The 16,856-nt window shown below is 38.8% G+C and overlaps 1 protein-coding gene across 4 annotated transcripts in view; it reads right to left on the bottom strand.

Annotated features, from left to right (window-relative positions):
• SYNJ2 (synaptojanin 2) overlaps positions 1 to 16,856 on the bottom strand; it is a 66,089-nt gene that overhangs the window by 36,583 nt on the left and 12,650 nt on the right. For 3 of the 4 annotated variants that reach the window (XM_031611584.2, XM_090135668.1, XM_090135669.1), the window contains exons 3-4: positions 10,569 to 10,839; positions 7,994 to 8,219 (exon numbers count right to left, since the gene is read on the bottom strand). In XM_031611584.2, coding sequence (XP_031467444.2) covers positions 7,994 to 8,219; positions 10,569 to 10,839 — 497 coding nt within the window. Of the gene's footprint in view, positions 1 to 2,126; positions 3,876 to 7,993; positions 8,220 to 10,568; positions 10,840 to 16,856 lie in introns of those variants that run through there. The other variant, XM_090135670.1, reaches the window with a different exon arrangement.

Here is a 16,856-nt window from a genome sequence, read left to right as displayed (position 1 = left end):
ATCACAGAAACAAAGAACCAGCTTCAAAAGGAGTCCAGCTCCTAGCTCCACAATAACCCCACAGCTGGACTGCAGGAGGAGTGAGCAGGCTCCCCTTCTTCATTTCCTGAGACAGGCTGTCAAAGATGAGTCAGAGACTTCTAAACACCCAATCATCTATTCGCACACAGCCAAGGATCCAGAGGATCCAGTCTAAAGTAAGTAAATTTGTATTGCTCTACTGACAGACTCAGTATTATTCTGATTCATACTAACCAAGGATTCCTGAATCTATGAAAAGTCAAGACTGGATCGCCCCAAAATTTGACAAGAACAATCAGTGATGAGATGAAATAAAACATTACATTTGGTGACGATGATTACAGACAAAGCTTCACATAAAGTACAATTTGGCCACTCAAACAACTTGCTGCAGAGGACCCGTTTTCCTGAAATCTTCTGGAGCATCCCAATTTCCATAACTAACAGAAAACTTCACAGTTGCAAGTATCTCTTTGGTTAGCTCTTTTTTTTTTAAAAAAACATCTCAGCTGCAAATTCTCTAGATTCACTGATTAGAAACAATAATAATTCTAACTTTAATAGCTGCAGTTTAACATCTTCCTGAGCTACAGTTTAAATAGCAAGTATTTCACCACAGTTTATAGACCCTGAGCGTATAACCTTCCTTCTTTATGCCAAATACAATAGAAAAATACTGACCAAACATTTCTGCCTTTCTGCACTGACAGAATTTTTATTCTGCTCACATTTCCATTTACCAGTGATTTGACATTGTAAGAGTTAACAGATGTTTGCTTATATTATTATTTACATTTTCTGTTCACTGTTGCCTCCTCTATTTTCTGCTCTATTAAGCTGTCATTTGGAGAATTGAAACAAAAAAACATGTTCAAATAACTATTTGTGGATCATTCCTGTCATCAAACATGATCTCTATAGCCTGATGTGGTGATCCTTTGTAAGGATGAGGACAAATATTGAACTTGCCTATGATGATAAGGCATTTTAAACAAATTGGTATTTTTATGCACATCGTCACATAGCTTTCAGAAATTCAAATGACGTTTTTGAACTGGGAGCATGGCCTCTTCAGTACACTCACAAGAAAGTTCTCCACATTCGCACATGTTTCTTTTTGCTTTTTACAGAGCTTGGCATTCTGTTCTCTAGAGCAATTCTGTGGTCTTTCACAATCCTCTCAGCTCGTTCTCGTGACCCAGATGAATCTAAAATTATTTTCTTCAAAGCTGCCAGTGAGTTGGAAAAGGACCTCATATTTTTTTTAATGAATGAGAGGGTAACTCCCAGTTACTGACAGTCATTCCTTCCTAAACAGACTGTAACAAATTTACTAGGCATTACAACCGAGTAAACCTTCCCTAAATTTCAGTAGTATTCATTGCCCTTCATTATTCACCACTATGACCCATGATCTTGACACTGCCTTCTCCTATGCACATCCCTTGACCTTAACAATAACAATGGCAGAAACCTTCCTACCAGCAGACCTCCTAAGTGAGCAGCTTCAAAAACAGAGACTAAGATGACTGCCTAGTTCAGGAATGGATGTAATCTTAACACCTATACACACTATAATAAGACACATTACTTAACCTTACTTAAATAAGCCATGGTGAAATTACAATTGTAAATTGTTACAGTTACAATTACAAACAAAAAACTAACTTTGCTGCTTATGCAATTCCAGTATTTACTAGTGGATAAGTACCGAATTTCTTTTCTCTTATTGGAGATCATTTTTTGTTGTGTGATGTTTTCAACAAGCACATATATGTCCTGCTTTTTTTGTCATTCTGGTTTTGACTTGGTTGCCCTGTGCCCTAGTAGACCCATTTCTCTTCTAAGGCAGCGCATGAAAGATGAACAGTATAAGATAAAAGGCTGTTCCTTTTTAAACAGTGGTTTATTTCCAGAATTTACCTGTCCTTTGTTTAACTCATGGACAGGAAACACATCCAAGAAGACCACATGTTCCTCTAACCATTAAACAATTATCAGCCCCATTTTGGATAATGCTTTGCTGTTAGGGTTGATACAAGCTGCTAATGCTATGATTACTTTGTCTTTGTGCTTCAGAAAACTAACCTTTTGAGGAGCCTTACCTCCATAATGAACACATGCTGTTGACTACTTGTCCCAAGGAGAACATTCATTCCTATCAAATTTTCAAAACACTCAAGGATGACTGCTTGATTCTCAAAAGGTCTGGACCGTAAAACAATCCAACCTATTTAGCTGAATGAAGAGATATATTTTTGAGATATATTTTCAAGTTTTCAGTCAGGCAACATAATAGCAACTGAATACTTAATCCGCATGGAGGACCTTTTTGCGTTGTTAATAAATACATCTCCTGTCCTCTGACATCTGGTGTTAGAAATTGTCTTGTGTTTATTTTGACTCCTGCTTAGTTTCTTTTTATGGTTACTTTCTCCAACTCTGGGATCAAGGGTGATAGTGCTGACAGCTCAAGAGGGCAACAATCTCATGCTTTCTCTTCAGTTGCATACAGCCAGACCTTGACCCTCCAATCCAAGGACCTCTCCTGGTACACAGCAAAAGTTGGTGAACAGGTACTGTTTATTGGCTTTGAGCAAGAAACAAGCAACTTCTTCAACTAGCTGGTGTTATAATCCCAGCATGCCTCTCCTATTTATCACTTAGTGAATAATTTATTCACTAAACTCTATCTCCTGCTCGGCTTCATTAGAAGGAAATAATTATCCAGCCACAACTTCCAATGATAAAATTAATCACATACTCAAGAAACTCACGCACAGTTCATGATGAAATGGATTCCAATGTGGCTTTTTTCTGGGATCTCCATCTCTCTCACACCACTCACAAAAAGCACAGATAACAGATGGCCTAAACCTACCTCTCCAGGAGTCCCTTTAACTCAGACCAACAGGACGCAATAATATACTTGCCAAAATAATCCTCTCTGTCCTGCCTGTGGCCACAGTAAGACTGTATCCAGAAAATAAATTAACCACATGATTGCATCCATTCCTAGCCTGGAGAGCTATCCAACATGCCCAGGAGATATTGTGAAATAGGGATCATTTTTCTTCATCGGTGTCCAATATTTTTTTTCTTAAACTGGAATAAAGGGAACATCAATCTAAATTCATGGCATTTCCTTCTAATGCCTTGTCAAGGTTTCCATATTAGACACTTCTCTGAACAGTTCCATGAAAGGGAAAACAATTGAAACCATTTGTTTATCTTTGGTAAATCAGAGTTGTTCCCCTAAGTTATATACTAAAACATTAAGAGTTTACCTTCAATCTGTGGAGAATATCCAAGGCAGGAGCTGAAATGTAAGCAGTGATGAGCACACAAACTAAATGAGGAAAACATGCTTTCTTCTTAACGTTATTAGCAGAGAAGAATTAAAAGAATGTGATACAGCCTCAGCTTCAGCAGATAGCTAGGCAAGGTAGAAAGGGTGATGAGGAAGGAGAAAAGCAAACAAAGCAAACTTTGCTCTCAGCAGGTACCTATCAAACAGATATGAACAAAGTAAAAATGTATCATTTAAACTACCAAAGGAAAATTGACTGATTTTAAAACTTGAGGATTAATTGCAACTCTGCAATTAGAAAGGGTATGCCAATATATTTAAAAAAACAAACAAACAAACCTAGCAGCAAATTTGGAAGTACACACTAGAGAGATTTCAAAAAAAGCCCTCATTTTTCTCTCCTTTGTGTTTTATTTTTGCTTGCCAATCCTACTATTTTTTTTTAAATTTTTTCCTTTATAAAGATGCAAGTCAAATCATCAAATATCCAAAAGACCTACTGGTAGAGGACTTTTTGTTGATTCCTGGTTTGTTTTTTTGTTGGTGGTGTGTTTTTTTTGTTGTTGTTGTTGTTGGTTTTTTTTTTTTTGCTTTGTTTTGTTTTTTTGTGTGTGCGTTTTTGAAAAACAAAAGTAAATGAGATATTTAACTTTTCCCCACTTCTTCTCAAACACTGTGAGTCACAGCAGTTCAGTGAGCCCACAAAAATGACTCATTGCAGAGCTAAAATGCCACAAGGCTAGCACAGTGGGAGACACAAGCATAACATCCATGCATAATAGAGCTGCCTGGAGATAAAACTAAATGTTTCTCCCCCTTCTAAAAACAGAAAAATGTTAGAAGCAATTCCTATTAAGGGGGGAAAAGTCCTGGCTTTTCAAAATCCTAGGGTGCTACTTATCCATAAAAGCACAGAGTAAGCATGCCATTATACCGTAAAGGCTGCAGCAAATGGAAACAAAATGTTATTCAGCCAAGATATTACCTCATAGGAGATTAGTCAGTAGTCTACTATGAAAGTAGGAGAGAGTTTTTTCTTGGACTCTTCCTTCCTAACAGTAAGTGGATGCCAGCTTGAACTGGATCTCAGGCATCTCAGTGGTTAGCCCAGTTTTGCTTTTTTAGGATGCTCATTTTGGTAGAACTAGTGTTTATCACCATTAGCAACAGCAAACTTCTTTTCTTCTTTAAAAACAAAAACATAATCCTTCCAAATTGCAAGTCCTTGTTATAATTTCAACCTACTTGAGCCTTCTGCCCTGCAACCATTTTACTCTTGCTTTTTTGCTTAACCAATTGCAAAACTATCAAAAGCCTTCAGTCCTCCCACTTCACAGCAACCCCTGGCTAACTGCAACAAAGCATAGCAGCTCCTGTGAAAAACCTGCCCTGGCCCCAGCCAAGGGAAGCATTAGTAACCAACCGCTGTTTTGCAGTTCACCAGGAGCTAATCTCCAGGCTTTCTGCTGAGATGCAAAGGCAATCTTATTTTTCATGCTAATAATTTGCAACAAAATTTACTCCAAACATATAATTAAATAGAAGAGTAACTTTTGACCCAACCAGTGAGCAGAATAGCAGAAGTATTCCCTATAATTAGACAACTGTTAACTGTAGTGCCACGAATGTGAGACCAATTTGAAAGAAAGCTGACAACCTTCTAACATTTCCTTTGCATCTCAGCAAGAGAACACTCTTCAAATCCTGAGTAACATATTTTGCATGAATGCTCATGAGAAGGCACTCAACTAAAAGAGTAGACCAAGTTATTACATAAAATGGCATATGTCCCTTTTTCTGTTTCCAAGTCCTAGAGGAAAATTCCACTTTTCGGCAAGCAGACCTATCTGCATTACTCAATGCACTGACAAACTTTCTAGAAAGTTGTACATGCTGCAGGATCTGACTTGTAGTTTCTCTGAATCAGAGATACAAAAGAGAATTACTAGCAGAGGACTCACAGGCTGAATTTAGAGGTCCAAGTACTGCAGTAGAAGGCCAAATTGGACTGGGTCCCGGGCAGTCTGATCTAGTGCATCAGAAGGTTGGGACTGGATGATCTTTAAGGTTCTTTCCAATCCAAGCCATTCTGTGATTCTACAATACAACAAGCATTACTTAGAATCACAGAACAGTCTGAGTTGGAAAGGACCTTAAAGTTCCAACCCCACTGCCACAGGAAAGGATACTTTCCACTAGATCAGGTTGCACACAGCCCCATCCAAGCAGATCTTGAACACTTCCAGGGATTGGGAATTCACGGATCCTCTGGACAACCTGTTCCAGTGCCTCACATGCTTTGAGTGAATAATTTCTTCCTTATATCTAATCTAATCTTTTTCAGTTCAAAGCCATTATCCTACAGGCTCTGATAAAGCTTTCTTGTAAGCCTCCTTTAGGTAGTGAAAGGCTGCACAATCAGCTGAGCGATCCCAACTCTCTCAGTTTGTCTACATAGCAGATGTGCTTCAGCCCTCCTGGCCAGGCTACTGAAAAATGCAGGCAAACTGGGGGAAAAAAAAGAGATATAAGCAAAGAGCCATCCACATCCCAAATAAGAACTGAACAGAAAGTTATGTGTGTAATAATGTGCATGTTATGAGAATTTCAGGGGGATTAAACATCACAGGAAGACCAAGTAATACCAGTCTATGACTCCTCCAGGCTCTTCAGTTAAGCAATGCAGTACTGTCACATCTAAGGTAGTTCTACATGTGTACTTAAGCAGAATCAGGGGAAGATCTTTAAGCTGTAACACCAAGGCAACATCTTAAAGGATTGCTGGATTTTAGGGAAACAGGTGTCAGAATGTATGCTTACATCATGCAGTGGGGTAACAGAAATGACAGAACTGAGTAAGCTGCGACACTCACACAATGCCAACGTCACGAGGAAACACAGTGCTCAAGGATAGACACTTGTGAGGTGGGACATCATCTTGAGGTGAAGGCAAAGCTAGAAACTCAACTATATCATGCAAGAGGGTGTCACCAATCTTCCTTATGAAGAGGTATGAATCATCTAAGTAATCTATCTACTTTCACTGCACCTGAATATACAGAGATGCATTTGTACATACAGATAAATACACTATGCTACATACGTTGTTTTGCAAAGATGTCCAAAAGACACTGAAAACAAGTAAGTTTTATGAATGGATCCTTGTTCTTTGTGAGAAATACTACCAGTACGTGTATCTATTCCACTTATGGAGACATCCATTTCTGTATTTTAAGTATGATACTTCTGACTCCTAGTAATTTCAGTTTTGATTCAAAAAGGGAAGCACTCATTTCAGCTGGTAAAGATTTCAGATTCTTCAGGGTCCAATGTTTTTTCTTCATTTTCAAAGTAGCAAGTACAGTAAAACCAACAGGCTGTTATTTTGATTTGCTGTGTCAATCAAATGAATGTTGAATGTACTTCACTCATGTATTTCCTCTCAGTATCAGCTGAAAATAAGGTTTCTACTACATATTTACAAAAGCTGTATTATCTATCTCTCATTAGAGAGAACAGCCCCATAAAGCAAAGGGGCACGTAGAGTCTCTTCCAAAATGAGTTGCACTGGAATTTGCCTAACTGTGAGAAGATTGTGTTTTTGCTTTGTTTTCTTTACTAGTCAAAGATGACTTTACTTCTAGTGACCACAGTTCCTTTGCTGGGCAGTTTCCTTCTGACTAGTATGATATATCTGAGCAGTAGGAGTTCCTCTTCACGACAGTACAGCAATCATCATAATACCTACCCGTTTATAAATGTGGCATAAGGCATAAGCCCTGTGAGGCAAGAAATTAGTAAATTACCCTCATTTAAAGCTGAAAAACTTACTGCAGAAAGAGATGACAGCTACAATTCAAGGCAAGTAGGAGTAACTTTACATGCTAATACACACATTCACAGAAATTTATTTTCTCCTATTCTCCTATTTCTAGGAGTGTTCCTCAAGAGCCAGAAGCAAACATCAGCTGAAAATTACTTGCAGCATCCCTAACAGAATCCTTTTACTTCAGTGTAGTACTGATTATGCCACTATAGTGCAGGAGACTTTCAGTGGCTATTCCAGCAAACCTGGTAGTGTGGACTACCAGAGATACTTTAAAAGAGTGAAAGAAAGAAAGAAAGTATACAGACTTTTGCTTTATAACAACTCTTTCAAACTAGTTTTATCAAACGTTACCTAGTATAGTAAGTGTGATGACTTCAAGATTACTTTAAAACATATGTTAAGAAAACAACATTTATTCTGGAATAGATTTTAAAACAACCTTTTGTTTAATACTTGTACACAGGCCTCATGACTAATGCTAAGTAAGTTGCATGCAATCAAATACCTTCTTGTTAAACACTCTGGTTTCACACAAATTAGCTCTCTGAGTTGTTCAAAAACCAATGTCTATACTTCACCACAATATCAAACAGCCATGACTTTCACATTCAGGAAAAAAAAAATCAAAAATATGGAAAAACCAGAAACACACACACAAAAAAATAGATTGCAAGGAAATGTTTAACGGGTAAGAAAGAATAAATAGATGTCGTGGAATAATATTTTAAATATTCATTGGAAAAAAATTGCTGAACTCCTTTAATTCTTGAAAACTCTGCCCCAGTTACAGTAGCCAACTGAATTATTCAGGGCTAACGGATACGTTCACTTACCTGCTCTGTCTCAACAAAGTTAGACACATGTCCATCATCATTGACCCCTCGAATGTGAAACCGGGCACCAGCTCGCTCACAGCTGATCCGAGAGATAAGGCAAGCTTTTGCCTTCTTGTGGGAAGCATAAACAGTGCGAATGTCCACTACACCACAGATCACTTTCAGCAACCAGTCAGAGCAGTTCACCTGGTAGTGTTTGAATGGAACATGAAGTAGCTGGTTCCTGCAAAGTTCAACAACATACATAACTGTTACCCAAAAAAATAAGGCAGGCATGGATCCCATCACACAACAATCACCAATTTAAGCAATTTATATTTTTTGACCCCTTTTCTGTTGTAGTTTCACCTTATCTAAAATGAGGAAATATCAGGAGGAAATCCTTGTGTACTAACATGGTGAAAAAAGCATCTCAAATTTTGATAGTACACTACTGTCACATACACTCTGCCCCTCTGGTTTATAAATTCATATGCAAATGTTGCTTCTTCTAGCTCAAGAAATACATAAATATTGAGCAGTCTTTTTCTTAAATTACAGTCCTGTTAAACTAATTACTTTTTGAACAGTGCTGCCTAGACCTTAACAAACACTACAGGATGAAGGTCCATTTTAAAACCCATCAAGATTTTCAGGAAAACTTCAAGCAGAAACTGGACCTATAAGTCAATGGAGATGTCACAAAAAGTGCTATTAAAATTTAGAAGAATGGCTGTTTTAACCTTCAATTTATTTTAAGACCAACAACCCAAGAAACCTATCATGCCCGGTTAACAGTGATGTTAGTCTCCTCTATTGTGACCTTTTCCTCTCCATTTTTCAAAATGTGACTTTCATCACAGATGAAGGCAGAGAAAACCCCTCACGATCATTTATTGCTCCACAGCAGATCTCTTCAAGAATTATTACACCTACAGAAAAACCCAGAAGGATTATATTTCTTGAGTACAACATCTCTCTGAAAAGGTACAAGTCAATCTTACATTTTTAAACTGATATGTAACTGAAAAAGCAACTCTAAAACAATTTGTGGTATATCCCTTCCACCTTCTTTTCCTAGCTCCACTCAAAGAGGAAGTTTGAGTGAGGGCTCAGGCAAATTCCAGTACTTTTTTTTTTTATCGTTGCCGTTCAATTAACAGATAAGTTGCATTGCTTATAATTAAGCTTGTCTGAAGCTTTTTTAACATTTCCCATATCACATAAATGCCTCAAGATAAACTTTCTTTGGAGCATCTTTTTGTGCTAAATGTGATTTTGCTGCCATTTATCCCTGTTCTACAGTGGAACTCCTTCATGAGCTACCACTGGATTAGCCAGAAACAACAAAGAATATTCAGAAGGTTTCAAACACTTACTTTCCAAGAACTTCAAAAGATGATACAGGTAAAAAGGGTTACTTTAAAAGTTTATATACATATATATATATATGTTTCTTTTTATATATTTTATATATATTTTTATATATATATTTTTTTTTTAACTAGGAGATACTGCCATCTTCGGAGTTTCTACACTGAAACACAGCTCATTTGTAACATGTATCAGACTTGACATGCTTGGAGAGCTTTTTGAGCTTTTTTGATTTTGCATGATTAGAAAAGTCGAAAGCAAGTTTTACATATCTCCCTTCTAAGTGAAAATAGCAACTCTAACCCTTATAATTTGAAATAACATAATAACTAGAAAGACTATTCAGCCTGAATGAATTGCTCTCTCATGTTTATAAGTCATCATGAATTGTTTTGCCTATTTTATATTCACCTACTTCAGTCCATAAGACGTATTGAGGCCACATCCTTATTTACCTCCAGTACAACTATGTTTCCTATATATCTTTGTGTGTAAAACAAAACAAAAACCAAAATCATAAACCAACACTGCCAGAACTTGTAAAGAAAATCTGTCTTCGTGGTGAACCCACCCAGCTGATATAAAACCCAGCACTTGTGTTTTCCATTCCATTCAACTGATATTTTCCAACAAGAAATACTTGTACTTTGCTTTATAGGCACAATAAGGATTGCAGAGCAGTGGATCACTGGAGTCTCCTGTGCAACATTTACACTGAGCTGCAAACATATTAATATTGATGCTTTCAAAACAAAAACTAGGGCACTTATTGAAGGATTAAACTACAGTCTCCAAACTCATACATTTTTAAGATGTATAAGATATGTCAGCATAGATGATGTGATTTATGAAAAGTTGAAGTGGAGGTTACTGTCAGACAACTTTTAAAGCAAATTATTACTGCAGGGGAAACTATTCATAACTTGCAGAGGAGAATTTCTGTAGCATGAACAGTAAACCTTATTTCTGCTGTTTTTTTTAAGACATTTCCAGTTATTAGAATTGCATTTCACTATCAGATTAATTTTAATTAAATGAAAGTTACTTTATTGATCCTGCTTTACAGTGAATTCACTAAGGCCACAGATCACGTAAAAGTATGTGACAATGAAGGGTGACACATCTGGAACACACATGTTCCTTTCTCACTGAGGATGTTTGACCTGCAACATACAGATGGGGCTGACAGAAGACTTGGGTACAAACATGCAGTACTAACCAGAAGAACGAGTTACCAGATTCATAGTGGTTATCACCCTGCTTCTGAGCTCGCACAGTCAGGTCAAAGTTTGAGCCTGCATTAGGCCAGGAGAAATAGAACATCCCAGAGTTCAGTATTTTCCTCAAGGCAGTTACACGCTCCTCTTCCTTTGTTTCTTCCTGGAGAGGACAGAAATCTGTTGCAGTAATTTTGTAAACTTCAGCGTCCAGGATTTTTCCCACCGACGTACAGCCCGTCACCAGGACCAGAAAGTGCAGCCGAGCGTTACCTAGAAGGCGATAGTTACAGAAGGGTTACAGGAGGACACAGCTACTTCATTTCCTTCTGTCATGTGTAATGCTGACAGGGCTCCAGCAGAGGACAGCATCTTTGCTTCAGGAAGGAAAAGCAAACAACAAGCACATCATCTATGTCCATTTGCATTTCTGAGTTCCTTTTGACTGTAGATAAGTGGGTAAAATTGCATAATAATCCTCAATATTTATACATATCCACCCTCTTCTGTACCAGATTACATTTTCCCCTCTTAGTTCATGAAGTGCAATGAGCTATCTGTCGCATCACTATCCAAAAACAAGTTTCATTCCCTGGAGAACATACATTTTTCACAGGATTTGATTCCAGAAAAGATAGAACGCTGGTCATTTGTGAGATTAAGGACATTCTTTGCTGCAAGTTTTTCAAAAGAATTCAGAATTTTAAAGTTATTGAGCCTACAAAGATTTCTGCTGAAGCTGGCTGTGTTCAACTGTTCAGAAAGATTTTGTATTACCAGTACTCAAGATTTACTTCTTTTGGGTCACAAAACAGAGTGTACACTATTGGATGACAACCTCAAATATTGTTAGAAACTATTCTATCTTTCACAGTTGTGGAGAGGCTGCGACCATGAAGCAGCTGAACTCAAAGGCCCCAAAAGTCAAGGATACGTTTTGAAGCTTGAGAACAGCACTATTATCAGATCTTTAGTACATAAAACAATTTCAACCTCTCTAAAATGGTCACTCTCTCTAAAATGATAAAGTAATTAAGCAGCAGCATAACAATTGTTCTGAAAATGCTGGTTCTGCTTGGAAGAAACCGTTTGATTCACTCTTACGGAGGCAATGTCATCCTACTAAATAAGGTTAGTAAGAGAAGTTAGGAGCCAAGGTAAGCCAAGATTTACTGCTCTGCTAAAGCAGAAACAACAGCTGACCTGCTAATAGCCTATTACTGGGCCCTATTTAGCTAAGAGTTTGGTGACAATCCAGCACAGCAAAGTTTCAAACAGCAAAAGTAAACACTTTGGAATCACAGAATAGTTCAGGTTGAAAAAGACCTTAAAGATCATCAAGTCCAACCACAGCCTAACCATACTACCCTAACTCTAACAACCCTCTGCTAAATCATGTTCCTGATCCACATCCGAATAGTTTTTAAACATATCCAGGGATGGTGACTCAACCACCTCTCTGGGGAGCCTATTCCAGTGCTTAACAATCCTTTCTGTAAAAAAGTGTTTCCTGACATCCAACCTAATCTTACCCTGGTGTAACTTGAGGCCACTTCACCTTTCAGATATTGGAAGAGAGCAATAAGGTCTCCCCCCAGCCTCCTTTTCCCCAGACTAAACAACTCCAGTTCCTTCAGTCTCTCCTTGTAGGGCATATTCTCCAAGCCCTTCACAAGCCTTGTTGCCTTTGTTTGGACCTGCTCCAGCACCTCAGTGTCCTTTCTGAACTGAGGTGCCCAAAACTGAACATAGTACTCGAGGTGAGGCCTCACCAGTGCCAAGTACAGGAGCAAGATTACTTCCCTAGTCCTGCTCACCACACCATTCCTGATACAAGCCAGGATGCCACTGGCCCTCTAGGCAACCTGGGCACGCTGCTGGCTCATATTCAGCTGACTGTCCATTAGTACACCAAGGTCCCTTTCTGTCAGGCAGCTTTCCAGCCACTCCTCCCCAAGTCTGTAGAGTTGCCTGGGGTTGTTGTGACCACAATGCAGGACCCAACCAACTTTGCAGGACCGCTCTTCAACTGTCCACAGTGGCCCAGCATTCAGAAATGCAGACATGTTCCCTTGCAACAACTAGCTTGTTCCTGAAATGTCAGCAGAGCTCTTGCTTTCAGATCACTGGTAAGCCACAAAAACTGGAGTTGGGCTGGCTTTCAGCAGGGCTACAGTATTTGTGTAGGCACAGGGGACTGAGATAGCAGGACAAGGTGGGAGATAGGATTTTATTCATTCTGCTGTGTTCTGCTGACTTCAATATTGCATAAAGGCCAGCGTAGGTGGTATTTATTAAAAAGAAAAACAAACAACTGTTCATCACATTTCTTTCTGTAACAAGGGTATGCTGTGTTCTCCTTCTTGAGTGTTCTGCAACACATTTTCTGCGCTTCTAGACAACACTGTAGCAGAGGACTACAAATACTCATAATTTGATAGTTTATTAATTCTTTGCATATGAATGTGCATAATTATAGAAGATTAAGAGTAGAAGATGACATCAGTTATCACCATAGTAGTTCATACCCAACTAAATTCTGCTTTGCAACTCCCAGAAAAACCAAGGGTCAGCTGTCTTGCAGGACAGCCGATAGCTTCTGTGACTTCGGTAAAACCCTGCAACACTAATCAGCTCAGAGTAAACTCAATTTGACAATTTGAAAGCAATGCATAGAAACACTGTTAATATATGCCTTACTATCAATCAGTATCAGAGATAGAAAATAATTAGTGACAGGCTCAGAGAGCTGGCTGGCTCGGGATGCTGAGGCAAGGAGTACAAGCACTGCCACATTCTTCAGCAACCTTTCCCAGAGTGCCTGGGGCACTCTGCACTGTCTGGGTGAGGAAGATCCTTGCCTGATGTTGCCTGATGGGTGTGCCAGTCTTGCCTCACTGCAATATCCTAATGACAGTGCTCACGCCTGTGCCCTGCCCTATCCTCACCCACAGCTCAGAGGTAGCCTTAGGGTCCAGAGCAGCGAGAGGGCTCTGAGCAACCCCTCCCATTACTAGAGCCTCACGCAACAAAATTAATGGTACCAAAAGCTATTCACCTTTTAATTATGTCTCCGTTAAAATCTAAGAAATTATTCACCACTAAGCTATGCAGCTATACACAGCAGAACACACCTTTCTCCATGTTTCCCTTGTTGACAGGAATATCAGTTCTAGTTTGGGAATCTCTTCTTTCAATCCCAAATCTTTTTGCTCACACTGTCTCGACCCCACATCTCTCTCTTTAATCCAGGCTGCTTACAATTTTAAATAAACTGATTAGTACATTGATCAAGCTTGTGATGGAAATGATAACTGAGCTTCCTGCACTTGATCTTTTAGTCAGGCATTTTCTCAGCTTGAAAATGCCAATTCAAAAGGAAAAAACATACATCTCCAAATAGTACCTCATATGGCAGAAACCTAACATTACCAGCCACAGGACACTTTTGCTTGTTTGTCAGCTGCTGATTTAACCACTTAACACGGAAACAGATGTACAAAGCACAACCCTACCTAAACACACTAGCAGAAATTGCTTTGATTCAGGACAGATGCTGCTGTTACTGGTGCACATAACTTTTATAAAAAACAAATTTTAAATTGACTTTCTCCATTTCTAAGACTTGCAGATTCTATGTCCTTTAGTAACTCTTCATTCGGTGGAAGGAAAATAACATTTTTAGCTGACAGGAATTTACTCAGAGATTCTTTTAGTTCCTACGCAATTCATTTTTATTATCCAGCAATTCCTACAAAAGAATGCGAGAAGCTGCATTCCTGGCTTCCTAAACCCTCCCCCACAGAATATCTCCTGCTCTCAACACAACTTAGAATTTCTGACAGTACAGGCATTTGTGAGGCCACAACATGAGGAAGAGAGAATTTTTTTGTAATGAAATTGTTTTTGTTGAGTTAACTATGAAAACACCACAATGCTAATGAAATAGAGAAAGCTGAAACGCAGACATTCCTTAAAACAGCCATAACTACTTCATTACTTCCTGAAGCTTTAACTTACCAAAACCACAGCTCACTATCATTTCCAATACTGTAATTGTAGTAAAAATATTGTTACTTTTTAAGTTTGCAGTGAAACTGTTCCTATGCAAATACCATTTAAAGTACCATGCTAGACCAGTCACCACAAAAATATATCATACAGTCCAATCAAATCCACTTGGCAGCAGCATTATGAAGCACATTATGAGGCTACTGCCTTTGAAACAGGCTTAACAGTATTCAGAGTATTTATATTTGTTCTGATCAAAACATCTATAGCTAAATGGATTTAAAAAAAAAAAAAAAAAAAAAAACAAGCAACACCTAAAGTCAAGAAATGAGCAGTCAAGCCTAAACCAAAGTTATGCCCTCTCTGAAGGTCCTTGTACATCTGGAATAGGAGACCAGACTCCAGTCTTATTTCTTAAAATAGGAGCCAACAGCTGTTGTCACACACACAAAAAAGTAGCTAGTAGAGATACAATAGGAGGAAATTTACACTAGTTTGTCCTTGATATCAGTGTGCCCTGCAGTAACAGAAAGCATGCTGCATTCAGCTGGTGGCTGCAAAGTGAATGATAAATGGGACCAGCACTGAGGCTGACTAAAAGCATCCCAGAAAACTTCTTTCCTGTGTTGTGATCAGGGCCCCAGGTCTGCCACTCACCCTTCACTCTGTATCAACAGCTACATCAGCTGCTGGGCCCTTGCAACAAGAAAATCTTTTATGTCTTTCTTTTCTCTTCTAAACTTTCATAAATAATTTAATGTACAATCCTACTTTGAGAGCAGCCACAAGGAGAAGGATTTGGGGGTGTCATTTGAAGAAAAATTCAACATGAGCCAGCAATGTGCGCTTGCAGCCCAGAAGGGCAACTGTATCTTAGGTTGCATCAATAGAGGTGTGACCAGCAGGTCAAGGGAGGTGATTCTGTCCCTCTACTCTGCACTTATGAGACCCCAGATTGAGCACTGCGTCCAGACAACACAAGAAGGACATGGAGCTGCTGGAGAGGGCCATGAAGATAATCAGAGGACTGGAGCACCTCCCCTATAAGAGAAGTAAGGGGCTGGGGCTATTCAGTGTGGAGAAGAGAAGGCTCCAGGGGGAGTGAGGCCTTCCAGTACCGGGAGTGAGCATACAAGGAAGCTGGGGAGGAACTTTTTATAAGAGTAGGTAGCAACAGGATGAGGGGAAATGGCTTTAAATTGGAAGAAAGTAAATTTAGACTAGATATTAGGAGGAAAATGTTTACTGGGAGGGTGGTGAGACACTAGAACTGGTTGCTGAGAGAGGCTGTGGATGCCCCTTGCCTGGAAGCATTCAAAGACCAAGCTGGACAGGGCTCTGAGCAACCCAGTCTAGAGAGAGGTGTCCCTACCTATAGCAGGGGGGTTGGAACTAGATGTTCTTAAAGGCTCCTACCAACCCAAACCATCCTATGAAAGTGATTTAAGAACATTAAGAACTGCAACAGAATATCACAAATGTAGAAATCTCTAATTTCCTCACAGTTTTTTTTTTTCTCTGAATAAACATTTGAGTGAAAAGTGAAGTGTTTCTTACGAGATCATTATTTTGCCCTATTACAGCTATAAATCATCACAAGTCTGTAAAGAACCCTTTAGAAGAAATGTTAGAAATGCACTGTTCCCAGCAATATGTGCTGAATGCCCTGTTTATTAAGTTGTACCAGAGAGGCAGAGGAGAAAGAACTTTTTGGCAGAGAAACAAGACAAAAATAACTTCTGTCCTTATTTGTTTTTTAAAAGCCAACTACTTTAATGGAATTTCAGCAAGCCTGCTGCAGGAAATGCAGTTCTGGTACGTCACACCTATAATGAGCTGCAGTTTCTGTATTTAACCTGTCTACTTGACTCCTGACAGTTGTTTCCCCTGTATTCTGTGGGATGACTTCACAGCTGCCTGTTAGGAAATACAGTTTAAAAAAGGCAATATTCAATTCTGACTTTGACCTTTAACTTGAATATTCCACATAAAACCACTTTTTAAAAATGAAGTCAGTCCAGCTTTTGATCACTCTCCATTCCAATATTCATGCTATTTCCTCACGTTCCCTCAGCATGTTCCATTTCCACAGCATTTTATCTCCTCACATAACTCTGCTTCATTTTATAGTCCACTAAAAAAAAAAAGTCAAAGGTATTATTGCCTCTCATCTTTCTTCAAAATTAGCAAAAGAGTGTAGCAGATGATCTGATTCTAAGCAGCTAGCTGATTATCTCCAATGAAATCTATATCAGAATCACAAAAATAAATTAAGTTTT

This window comes from Phasianus colchicus, chromosome 2, assembly GCF_987193195.1.
Source record: "Phasianus colchicus chromosome 2, bPhaCol1.hap1.1, whole genome shotgun sequence".
Classification (NCBI taxonomy): domain Eukaryota; kingdom Metazoa; phylum Chordata; class Aves; order Galliformes; family Phasianidae; genus Phasianus; species Phasianus colchicus.
This window is presented reverse-complemented; position numbering and strand designations above follow the sequence as displayed.